At 38.7% G+C, this 13,197-nt stretch overlaps 1 protein-coding gene across 1 annotated transcript in view; it reads left to right on the top strand.

The window, feature by feature from the left end:
* Positions 1-1,401, top strand: part of LOC135313422 (arf-GAP with GTPase, ANK repeat and PH domain-containing protein 2-like) — a 47,518-nt gene extending 46,117 nt beyond the window's left edge. Inside the window, exon 3 of the mRNA XM_064452171.1 lies at positions 356-1,401. Coding sequence (XP_064308241.1) covers positions 356-469 — 114 coding nt within the window. The 3' untranslated portion in view covers positions 470-1,401. The remainder of the gene's footprint in view (positions 1-355) is intronic.
* The last annotated feature ends 11,796 nt before the right edge of the window (positions 1,402-13,197 follow it).

Raw genomic sequence — 13,197 nt, 5'->3', positions numbered from 1 at the left:
TGTATATTTTTTCAGTAAAGAGGTGACAGGTTTGCTCTGAGCTTCAGGCTTCTTCCCTGAAGTCTATATATTGCTTGATGTTCCCACTTAGCATTAGTGGTGAGCTGAGTAAAGGGGTGCTACTACCTTAAGCTGGTTTTGGTGTGTATCTTTGGTCATGTATATGCTTTGCTGTAGCCTTACCTTCATGGCAGTTACTTTATCTGTCAGCATATTGTGGAGTGTTTCTGTTGTGTGGGATTTCTCCTCAAGCACAGGGAAGTTATTTCTGTGTTAAGATTTTCCTTGAATGTACTGCTTTTTACAGGGGTTAATTGCGGTTGAACTATTTTCCTTTTTTTTTTTAATTTTCCAGGGGATTGTGGGTAACCTAGCGAGTGGCAAGTCTGCCCTCGTACACCGATATCTGACTGGCACATATGTCCAAGAGGAATCACCTGAAGGTATGTGGATACACAAATTTAACTGATTTCTCCCTGCCCCAGCTCCCCAACTACATCTTTACTCATTTTTAATCATGCAGAAATGAGTTAGTAAAGAATCCGATTTGCTATTTCAGTGTTCATGGAGATTTTTCCTTTAACATTCTCCAGACTGAGACAAGTATATATGATGAGTATAATTGTAGCTTTTTTCATAACTACTTAACATCCTTCAGTACTTTGGCATCCAGTATGTGTCCACGTGGGAAACATCTAGTCCTGTATTGAGAAGAATTAACTGCTCTCAGTAGTGCTGCTGCTTTCCGTTTGGCTGTTGAAAGCCACAATTACTGTATCTAGTACTGGATTTCTGCAGAATCGGGCCCTTTGGTTTGTGATGTTGGGAGAATAAAAAAAACTTAACAAACTAAAGATGAAACTTTTTCCTTGTTTAGTATATCACATCTTTGGTTTTGAAGCGTTTGTTTCTCTTTTTTTTAATGTTCTTATGCCATAGAAAATTAATTTATATGTGAAAACATCGTAGTGTTTAACATTAATCCAAGTTTATAGCTTGAAATAAAAAATATCGTAGTACCTTATAGAGGTGTATCTTACACTAAATACCGGTGTTTTATTTTTTATTTTTCTGGTTTTTTTTTTGGTTTGTTTGTTTTGTTTTTAACCTATTCTCCTTATGAACTTTTAAATCCAACTCTGAGACACTGAATTTCTGGTTCCTTCTTTTGCTTACTGGCTGTTCCATTCTTTGCAGATATGGATGCAGGTAACTATACATTGTCTTCATGGCAGCTCTTGTTTTGAAGAGACAGACGGCAGTTTCTGTACTACAGTGTTTTCCCCTTGTTTTGTGTATCATTCTGATTTGTTTCCTTTTGATTTCAAGTCTTTAGTACATCTCACTGTTTTTGTCTCTTGCTGTAGTTGTCTTTTCAGCAATAGTTTGTAGCTTCATGCATCTATGATAACATTTGTTTCAAATTAACTCTTACCAAAGGAAGCTATTAAGCATAGTACTTGACATTTTGATAGTCTTGAGTTGTAGTTAAAATGGGAGGAGAGGGAAAGGGAGGGATGGACAAGGCTTTTGCTTGTGTATTTTCAGTGACACAGTGAAGTCTTCCAGCCTATAAGCTTGCCTTAAATGTTTTTGCTGCTTTGTGGCTAGGACTAATGGGGTGGTAATTGAGCCTTGCAACAAAACTGCATGTAGATCATGTTTATGCCTGCTGCTTCTGGATGCTGATAGCAAGAAATGGTTATGTAGTACGTAGATGCACTGAAAACAAGAAGTTTTCAGCAAGAATGAGTATCTCTGCAGATCTCTTTCCCCATTTAATGGACAGAAAATATTTTGTGGTGGTTTTTTTTTCTTGCAAGATTCAAATGTATTGATTATTCACAGGGTTAACAGTACTCTCCTTCTAAACTATGAATATTTTAGGTGGTGTTCCTTGAGAGTGTAGCCATCTGTCCTCTTTGTTTTCAAGGATTTTTATTTACAGCACTTGAGTGACATTCAGACTGCTTTTCCTGAAAGGATTACAAAAGCAGTGTCAAATCATTTCTTTGCACATGAGCATAGCTGACAAGCCTCACTAATGACACCATTCCATTTTATTAACAGTAGAAAAACTGCAATAATTAAGAGCTCGAATTCACCTTGTAAGGGATAGGGTCAAGATTTCTAATCAAGTTAGTATTAAAGGAAATTCAACCCATATAAACTATCCTTGGTAAACATCTGTAGTAGTAATTTTTTTAGTGTTTTATTTCTTTCTCATCCAAGCGAAGTCCATGCGTTGCTGTTCTATAGAAAATACAGCAGTAGTGCAGATGGTTCTGATGCAGTGCAGTGCAGGACTTTTGAGTTTTACATTCTGCGTGGGAACACAGTTTTTGATAAATCGAGGCTAAGTGTAAGCCTTTATGTTGGAGAGGATCTTCCTCTTTTCCTTTTTTGAGGTATTGTAAATGTGTTGGATTGTTAAATTGGATAAAGAGTAGTATGTACATCAGATGTTAAGGTGTCAGATGCTTGACACCTTAAAAAACCAAAGTTTACTGACTTCAAGTGGCTTACTAACAGCAAAATTAATCAGGCATCATATAATTAGTATCTAATTGGTCAAGTGATGGATGCATACTTCATGTGAAAATGGTTATTATGACCAGGGACTGCTGTTTCTTCTGTCCTTTGCCTTCTAAATTGCTACAATTACCATGAAACCTGCCTTGACTTGGACAAGTGCCAGATCCTCCTGCATGCCTTTAAGGTAGCTTCAGCATTCCAGTAAATGAATCTTAAGTATATAAAGGTGCTTTCATGTTTCCTTCAGTGCTTTTCTCTAAGATGAGATAGTTCTCATGCTGCCTGACACCACTTCCCCACAAGTGGAGGAATCGGATCTCATTAAAGCATAAAGCAGTTTTCTGTCATTGTCTGGCCCAACTTTGATTTCTGTTCAGAATTAATTTTGGTCTCTAATGTGACTGTAACATGAAAACCTTTGTTTTCTCAAAGAATAAGTTTGTCTTGGGAAGAAAACTGACTTTTAGACTCTTCCTTTGCATATTTAACATGCACAGTTATGCCTGTATGACACATTTTTAAATTGGATATATTTTGATGTAAGAAAAGAAATTATGTATTCCCTGTAACAAGTGGGAATTCCAGTAGTCTGGGACTTGCAAGTTTTTTTTCTGTAATGATACAAGGGAGTTATGGGAAATAGGATAATTCAGTAATTTGTGATCATCTTAGAACCTTCCAAGTGATTGGAAGGAAAACCGCTACTGAAGAGTGTGTTGGGTTTTTTACATAGCTGAAACAACAAGTAAGATGTGTGCAACCTGGTATCTTTTTTCATCTGTCTAAAATTTAATTCTACATGTAGGAACAAAATGAAACATGGTGCACATGGAATTTGAGACCAAGTACTTTGCAGATCAAGGTGAATTGAAGTTTACAGGAATAGTGGTTGTCAGGAGTATTCTGTTACCCTCTGGGTTTTTGTTTCCAAAAAGCCATGGAGGTGTGAAACATGACTTAAAGGCCTTTGCACACTGCTGGTATGTCTGTGAATACCCTAATTCATATCATGATTGCTTCAGTATCTTTTTCCACTGAGCCTAATTTAAAAAAAAAAAAAAAAAAAAAAAAAGAGAGACAGATGAGTTGTGATTCAAGGTGTCTCAGCTGGGATAAGAAAAAGGAGGGTTTTTTTCTCTCCCACCCCCCTGCTAAAGTGAAGTGAGATGCTAAAACAGACAACTTACGTGAACGTGAACTGCTAAATCTGTCCAGTATATCTTCTGTTTAAGAAAAACGAGAAGGCGAGCTGAGGTCACATTGACAAAATCCCCTTAAATTTGAAGACACAGAATAGTTGAAGTGAGAGTTAAGAAGGAAGCAGGATCCCTGCTGAGGAAACAGGGTTACGGTAGTGTCAGCTGTGGCCATACAGTACAACTGAAGGGAGAAAGCCGGAGCGAGGGGTGTAGAAACTGCTCTGGCTGTACCTTTGGTAACTTTTTCAAAGTTTTAAGGGTGAGGTCTGCAGTGTAACGTATGCTTAGGAGAGTGGCTTTAAAGTAACTTAAAGCATAACTTCTTTCCTGAAATTGGTAGTTACCTCTTTTGCTGCTAGTTTTTGGAGAATTGATGATTATCTAGTGGCAATCTGCTCGACTTTGGCATTCAGCTGAGGGATGAGTATTTTAAGTAGGTTAATAACTAAACAGTCGGGTATATTTAAGATTTTTCTATTTCTTCTCCCCTTCACCCCCCCCAAGGATAGAGTAAACCATTTTTTTTTTCCTCAAAAGCATAAAGGCAGTTCAGCACTCTGACTTGGGGGAGCAAATAGCTGGTTACAGTCAGTGGAGATTTCACATATCTGTGCCATGAATGTAATATAAAATAAAATATAGGATATGAATCTTTGTTTTACTGTCTATTTTCCACCTTCTAGTTGATAATCCTTAGGCTTCCCTTGTAGTAAACGGTACAAAAGGGCGTTGGAAGCTTTTACACAGAGGGTTATTTTAGCCACTAATAGGTATCTTTTTTTTACCACTCCATAAATTTTTATCTACGGATTTTTTTATTCTTTATGTGATATAAGGTTATTCAAATGCCTTCTGTTTCTTCTTCCCCATTTCCTTTTTATAACTGTAGCCTGTTTCAGTTTGTTTTTTGTCATTGGTGGAATGGGTTGAAAGTGATTGCATCAGGTGTTTTACTCCAGCTGATGTGTTGTGACTGTCACCTCGCTGTAGTGCGAGGCGCAGCGGTTTGTTTAGCACCTGGCTTTTGTAGCCCTGCCTCTGCTGCATCCCAGGTGAGCTGCAAGCCCAGCAGCTTAGCCCTTAGGCTGGCTCTGAAGGATAAGATGCATCAAATTTCAAGTGCCACTTAATTTCAGCTAGAGGTCTCTTATGCGTTAAGGGCTACAGTAAATACATGCTTTCCCCAGTAAGGACTATAGAGTAAAGCCTTAATATGCTTTCCAGAAAGCTGTGATCATTTGCTTTCTTTCCAAACTTGACCTAAAAATCATTTTATACTCTAGCAGCCTCCACTGATTAACTTTTACAGTAAGTACCTACAATGAACAGTGTATCACTTGAGTAACAGGCATGGTTCTAAAACTTAATATTCATTATTTAGATACTAACAAAGTGTTACCTTCAGCCTTCCCTTTGAAGAAGGAGGAAAATAATGAGGTTACTATGAAAGTGAGTTGCTAGCCTCTTACTGAAACATGTAGAAATTTCATATGGGGGGATGCATGTCCATGTTTTTAATTTTCTATCTAGTAACTATTTCTGTATCGTGCTACTTCAGCAGAGTGTTGTTATGCAAGGAGGATTGAGAAAGAGTACTTCAAAATTTCAGCTGCTTTTGTTCATCATCCCCTCATGAGATTTTTGTCTTGCCATAGGCTTTTAAAAAATATGTATACAAAAAGTTCAAGCATGATCTATTAACCTAGATAACCTTCCAGTTGGCTTAATTCATGGCCAAGGTTTAATGCTTCAGTTACTGGGCTCTGAGATTAAAACAAGAATGGAGCTTGTTCTCTTGGAAAAAAAAAAAAAAGATAGATATGATTCTTCTTTGCTTGCATTATATTAAATTATATGTTCAGAGAAGCAAGGCAGGAAAGGAATATAATGTTTTGACATTCTTTATACCTGGAGTGCTGGGAGGTTTAACAGTGGGATGGGGATCAGTTTGGTGTTTCAGGTTGACTGGAACATGGGAGCTGCAGCAGAACTGGACTTTTTCCTTCTGTAAGGTGGTGATTCTTGTTCCCGTCTTCCCATGATTCATGTGCAGGCTAAAAATTTAATTCTTCCTTCTGTGAAGAATTAGGTTCCTATGGTTGCAAATGTCTTCACAGAAGCCGTTAGCTATTTTTATCTAGTTAATTTTTTTCAAATATGTAGGAATCTGGAAGCCATATTTACTAAACCACTACTTATATGCTTTCCTTTAAAGCTAGACTGTCATGCTTTTTCACTCGTGGTTTCCTGGAATTCCATGAAACCATCATCATACACGTAAAAATCTACATGTAGCTTATATGAAGAGATTTTAGAAGAATTCCAAATGCATATGAGCTCAGAAAAGCAACATGAACCTTAGAGTCCAGTTCCTTTCAAGGAGCTGGATATTGCATCCCTTACAGCACTCGAGCCACAAAGCATAGGGAAGCTGAATTTTTCCATGTCGAATTCGAATCCTTGGTGCAGTGGTTCACAATCTTTCCACAGCACTTTGTAGGGCAGCAGAAGCTATCAGAGTACTTTTTTTTTTTTTTTTTGTCTGTAAAAAATGCAGACAAGTGCTGCGTTGTGTGCAGGAGACAATGATGATCTCAGACGTGTTTCAAAAATACCTCCTTTCAGTTCTTTGTCTTCTATTTTGTTATAATACTATCAGCTGATTATTTTTATTTGTCATTTCATGCTGACATCCAGATATAAGATAACACTTGTCTGTTTTGATCATTTTAAAGTAGTGCTGCAGTTGTCTCTCTTGGGCTTTTGGAGCCTTTCAGGCTTAGCATAAAAGAGCGTGTTTATGTATTCTGCAATCTCCCCTCTCCAGCCCTTCCCTCTCCTCATCCCCCTGAGAGCAGCTCTGTTGGTTAGCGAATTCTTTGAAAACCTCTCTGTTCTAGCCATCAAGTTGGCTACTGTTTAAAGTGTTGCACAAATAAGGAACTATGATAATTAAAGGAAGAAGTTAAGTATTTGCTCTTTTCCTGGGGAGAAGGTGATGAAGAAGCAGTTTCGTAGAAGGGACTTCCTTTTTAGGTTGTGTGCCTAGAGGGTAGCCTGATCTTTAAAATGTCTTTACCGTGTTGCACCTTGACTACTCAAAGGTTTTGGTGACTCATGTCTGTAAGATTTGTGCCCTTCTCGTAACAGGCTCCTCTGAAGGTTGTGTCCCAGGTAAAAAATGTAATTCGGATTTATAGCTGCTATTACTACTTAAGACTCATAACAGTAATAAAAATGACTCTTAGGTCTCCAGTGCTCTTTGCTTTCTGCTGCTGTTGAGTCAGAAGCTAGTTTGGAGTTTCTGTTGCTGGAAGAAGGGCCTGCCTTCCACTTTCTTTTTCAAATATTACTTCTCGTTGTACTTCTAAGCCATAGCCCAGGGTTTAGCTCTTGATCCTAAAGCAGGCTTTAAACATGTTCTTCAAATATGTTTCTTTTTCAGCTTGTGTTTTATTTCTTATTGGTGTGTGTTTTTTCCTTCCATCTAATCTTTGTTTTGGAGGGTTGTATCGGAAAGTAGGGCATAGTAGTTAGCTGTTTTGTTCACAATATGGTTAATTCTCAACAGATTTTATTTATTTTTTTTTAATATGGTGCTATACCAGGCTGTCAGTAGTTTTTCTGCTTGGTTGAGGAATGCCGCTGCTCCCAACATTATGTGTTGGGGGAAAAGGAGGAAAAAGGGATGGAGGGAGAGTGGATCAGCTTAGCTCCTGACTCTCATGGTCTGGCTTTCCTTCTGAGTGAGACTTTTAAACAGATAACCTGTTTTTCTCAATGCTGCTAATTTTAAAACTTCCCATGTCTATTTGTAGGGCTGCCACTTGGCATTAGGTAACATCCATCTAACAAAACTTATAATTTACTTTAGTATTGTCAATCTCTTTTCTCCCTCCCACTCCCCCTTGGTTCTGAGTGATAGTAATATGAAAGGTGTTCAGTGAAATACAAAATACAGATGGAAAGTAGGTTTTCCTACCCCTTAAGATATAGTATGCTATTATGTAATGACCCTTCTGTTCTCATATTTGGATTGGAATATTTTGGGAGGTAATTTAAAAAAAGAAAAAATGATGATAGTTGCTTTGTCTGGGTTTCCTTAGCAGATCTCAGTATGGGGTTTTTCTGTGTGTGTGTGTGTGTGTTCAGATGGATTATAGTATAATCACAGCTAGCTAACTCCAATTTTAACTTCAGGGTTACTATTTGTAATGTAATACTGTAATGAAAGGACAGATATTATAGAAGCCAGCTATAAACTACGTATAAAAAGCAAAAGGATATTTTAAAAAAAGAAAAAGGGGGGGAGCCTGAAATCTGTGCTTCTGTGCATATAGGAGTTAAGTATTTGGCTTATCTTGGTTATGCAGTTGAGGGTTTGTTAGCAGGTATGTTAAGATCTTTGAAATTATGTTGGAAGCTTGTAAAGTTGAACTTATAGAAATTTTAAGCAGATGTTGGCAGGAGATGATTTGTGTTTTAGATTGAAAGGTAGAAGCTGTGTGAATATTTGCCTGAATGAGTGTCTGGAAGATGAAATATGTGGAAAACCAAATTTTTAAGGAATTGCAGTAAAAATGAGCTATGGTATTTTAAGTCATGAGGCTAACTTTGTAAGGATCTTTGGCAAGTGGTGCTTTGGGGAGTGAACTTTTTAAGCTTGACATGACTGGTGATGGGAAACAGGTAGGAGTGTACTAAAGTAGTATCACATCCTGCCCAAAGAAGTTGATTGCTGCTGTTTGGGTTTTTTTTTGTCTCCAGCTGCCTTGATAAAAATAAGCTTTTAAAATTAGACTTGTACCCGTATACAATTAGTGGGTGTGACGTGTGTAAGCAACTGTCTGCACCTGCTGTCGATAAAATAAATAAAACAGGAAAAACCCCAAGTAATAATAATAATAAAGCTATCATATGTGCCTGACTTCCTATCTTATTAGTAGAAATTGAACCATTAATTTACTTGTAGGCCCTTGTCACCTGACACTATGGGGTCAGAGAGGTTCTTTTAGGGGTCCTTGGCAGGATGATGATAGCACTATATATATGGCCATTTGCCGTATAAAATGGCGTGCGTTAGTTATGCTGACCAGGGGTCAGGAGACGGGGTGCTGGTCACACCCCTATAAATGTACAAATACCTTTTTTCTCTCCCATTTTAATATTTAATAAGGCATAGCTTTTAAAATACTTCATGTTCATCTGAAGAGTTTTATTGTCTAATTCAGCTCTAACATCTGACATTCATAGTTGTGCCCTGATGAAACTTAAATAAAGCTATGCTAAGTGAAGAGATTCAGGGGCTGGAGAGAACGCTAAATGCAAGGAACAAAAGCAGCAGCGTAGGAATCTTAAAATACTTTCAGACTGTCATCTCGGGGTTCAGTGTACAGAAAGACTGGCAGGTCATACAGTGGTTAAATGTGGCTGCAAGAGGTTCTTGGCACTGGCACTCGGGGTGTTGGGGTGAATACAAAGGATCTGGGTGACTGTCAGAGGAGGAGGTTCCTCACAGGTTCCTACTGGTTATTTTTCCTCCCCTTTAAACTGTCAGATATTTTTTTCACATGAATGAATGATGAAAAAGGGCATACTCACAACATGTAGTATATTCAGCTTTTATTTGCTCAGTGCCAAAATTTTTGTATATTTATGCGCAGTAAATGACAGATGAAAATGTGTTACTTTATCGTGTTGAATTGATGGGTGTCTAATATCTTTGTGGAGTAATTTCAGAGATGTGAGTGCTTACATGCAGGGCACAGGTGCTTTATCACTTTGCAGAAGGTGTCTCAGAATTTTGCAAATTCTCACTAGAACCTTGAACAGTATTAAAATCTCAACCTATTTATTGTATTTAAAAAAACATATATAGGTTGGTGTTGTGCCTTTCTTAGGAGGAGAGACAACCATGGATTCTTTCCAAGCAGGTGTAAAATGACAGGCTTTGTTCTGGTCTACTTGCTAAAAATCAGTGTGCTGCTTTACGTATGAATAGTTTTGCCTATAATGCTAAATGTTAAAACTATATGGTACTGTTTCTGCTGTGTCATATACTTAGGTGTTACCTAAACACATTTTTTAAGCTGTCTTTGAGAGAGGCCCTACCGGTCTGGCTTCTGCAGAAAAGGGAGATCAAGTACTAGCCAAGGGTCTAGGTTGCATTGGGTTTGGGGTTTTTTTTAACCCTGCTACTTTGTTGGGAAGCTGGTGCAGTTATCTGCCTGAGGCTATAGTCTCGTGCGAGAGTGATGGTTCCCCAATCTTTGCACTTTTGTGGTTACACGCTCAACCCAGCTCAACCACATATGGGTTCTGAAATATTGTCTAGCACAATATTTGCATAAGGAAATACCCAAAAGCTAACTTTACATGTGGCTGAAGGATAGCTTGTGATAGCTTCTCTGCTGCTGATCCCAATAAGAATTGACATCAAACACTGAGCACAATTCGGCTTAGTGAAAATTTAGTTTTAATGCTTCTTGTGTAATAATATCCTTTCTTGGGAAATGCTGAGAAAAATGTTTTTTGAAGTAGTTTATTTAAATAAAAATTTTGGGTAATGAGGAACAGCAACACTGGCATTGGTTTACTGGGCTGTTGCAAGTGTCATTCTTTTAGTGCTTCTGCTTAGTTGCAGAAGATCATGCAAGCAGTTGTTGTTTCCCCCCCCCCCGAGCTCAACCAGTTTTTATATATTTGGTCCTGAAATGCTGGATATATGAACGGAGGGAATAAATGTCGTCTTAACGTGTTTCCCTGAGGAGGAGCCAGATTCTTGGCACTGTCTTTTCCATCTTAAGGAAAAAAGGAGAGAGAATTTGTATGTGTAAGGCAACTGACCACGGCTGTAAAAATTCACATGTCATTGGAAATACAAAATCGAGGCTTTTGCATCTGCTTCAGCCTTGTCTTCTGCCTCTCCTTTCCTGCCAGCTCCGGCTCCTGCTTGCCCTGCCCCCATGGTTGTGGTAGCGGTTCAGCTGCTGCACGGGTTTGCTGTGTGGCCAGCCCCCCGAATTTATCTTTCTCATATGGCCAAATAACTTCATCCCCATGGCAATTTGCTTGAATTAAAGAGCCTGGCGAATGTGGTCGAGCCTGGGGATATAGTATGAAAATCAGCGCTTCAGTGAGCAATTACGCAGTGAAACAGCTATCAGCTAGAGGAAGAGGCAGCCGGGCTTTCATAGCTGGGTGAAAACCTTCATCCGCGGAATTCCCCATGTAATATAAAGCTTTTGCAATATAGAGCGCTTCTGATTACAAATTTGTGCAGTATTTAAAATTAGCATCAGTTTTTACTGAAGGACAGTTTTCGCACTACTGCTGGTTCAAAGCACTAACCTTTGTAGAATGACATGCATAGAAATGAGATTAGAAAGCTTTTGTTGATTCCCTCAGCCTGGTACCCTGTCTTGTGCTGGGTCTTCAGCTGTGGTTGTAGATTGCTGACACCCAGAATTTATTTAGCTTTATATTGATCAAAGCTGTATTTTTATCTGGAGCATTTTATAGCAGGAATCTGGCCTAATGCACAAAAGAGAGTGGGTGGTTTTATGGGTTGCATCAGAAGCACTGCTCTGTGTCTCCCGGTGGGTATGGCGTATGGTTCGTACGTGGGAGCAACGTTTGCTGCCCTCTGCGAAATTTTGTGTGTGTCTGAAAAACGAGTCTGTGAATTGATGATGATCTTGCCCTGGAAAGCTGGGAATAATACAGTGATGTATAAATGCAGAGTTGTAGAGAAAATAAATAAACAGCATACTAAAATCCTCCCAAATTAAAGCTTCTGCACAGTTCAGTAATTTGTTCTTATAAAATTGCTGTGACATTTCATGAAAACAGTTTCCAGTTCCATCTGTCTGGCTGTAGAGAGCTATTTAAGTATTCACTGGCATGTCCTTCCTGTGGCTTTAGAGGTGGAGTTGGGGCAGCAACTAAATGTAGTTCAGCTGTTAATTGCACATCTTGCACTCTAGCATCTTTGTGCTTTGCCGTGCTTGTTAGGACATAGCAGGAGCGATCACTCCGTCCTTCAGAGCTGTTGGTCCAGGCTGCCAGTCTTTCTCTTTCAGTGACCTCCTTTGGCAGGTACATATGGGAGTTGAGAAACTCCCTCATTAGAAGCTGCATGTGTCATAATACTCATGGGACTAGAACAAAGCTAGCTACCTCCCTTGGGATTAGTGCTATGGGTATTTTGAGCTCATTCCTTAAATTAAGAAGGTAATTTCTTTGTTTTTGGTGTTATCAGTTTAGACAGTATTTTGTGGCTCCATCATCTGTCTGTACATATTTAGAAAAATATAGTGGTATTTTGTAGCTGTGGGAGACTTCTTGACTTCTTTGGCAGGTTGCAGTAGTTCAATATTCAAACTGGCTGATCTCTAATTCCTCTTTCCCAGCAGCCCTCTGATGCTTTACAAACTCCAAAGACGTATTTTTAAAAAAATAAATAGTGCAGTGCTGTGCAAGCTGAACCATGCCAAAATCACTGCCCTTGCACTGCTTTTACTTGCCTGACCTGGAGATGGGTCATGTCAGGGCTCATCAAGTCAAAAGCAGAATCAGTCTAATTTTTGCCTTCATCCTATGACTACAAATATCTGCAGGACAACCACATAGCCTTGGTTTCATACCCTGGCAGAAGTCTGTATGTTCTTCAGTGTTTATACTTCTGTTTGTGTAAATTCTTGATATCGAGGTGGGTTTTTTCAATCTGTGTCCTGTGTAGTACCTGATGTTGTGATGTGCTCATGGTGTAGAAACGTAAGTTAATAGGGATGCATCCTGCTTTGATCTCAAATTTGCATAATATAATTCTTACTTAGGGAATGAGCGCGAGTCTTCTGTTATGTTTCTGGATCTTCAGATTTGATTTGAAATGCTTATTACAGCTTGGAAATGCAGGGCATTTTTTTAAACATTTTGGTTCTGGGATTTATTAGATTTAAATTATTTATTGTGAAATACCTAAGCCCAAACAAAAATAAATGAGTGCATGAGGGTGTGCAGGGAGCTAGTGCATATTCCAGATAACGAGCGTACTCAGCTTTTAAAGGTAAAGAAGCCACCTGAATAGGTTGAAATTGACTGTATGCTTGTTGACTGCTGCACTGCTCTTCCAGTGTGACAGACCGTGATGAAGTGGTACAGCATGTCAAGATTTGAATTTAATTCTGGAAATAAAAAATACAGTATCATTCTACTGAGTTCCAGGCACAGTGTTTTTGGGGAGGGCAAGGAACAGGAACACAAGCTGGTCACTTAATGTGGATTTGTATAGGAAGCGAGCCATTGGATAACTATATGCTTCTCAAACCCACTCCCACAGACAAAATCTTTAGTGACCCTGAAATGGCTCTCAAGATTAAATTTTATGGTGCTCACATTTGTGGTCTGTGTATATATATTTTAATACTACATCTACAGAATTCCCCCCTCCCCCCTTCTCTCT

Source organism: Phalacrocorax carbo, chromosome 5 (genome assembly GCF_963921805.1).
Source record: "Phalacrocorax carbo chromosome 5, bPhaCar2.1, whole genome shotgun sequence".
NCBI lineage: Eukaryota > Metazoa > Chordata > Aves > Suliformes > Phalacrocoracidae > Phalacrocorax > Phalacrocorax carbo.
Note: the sequence above shows the minus strand (reverse complement) of the source record. Positions and strands in the feature narration are given on the sequence as shown.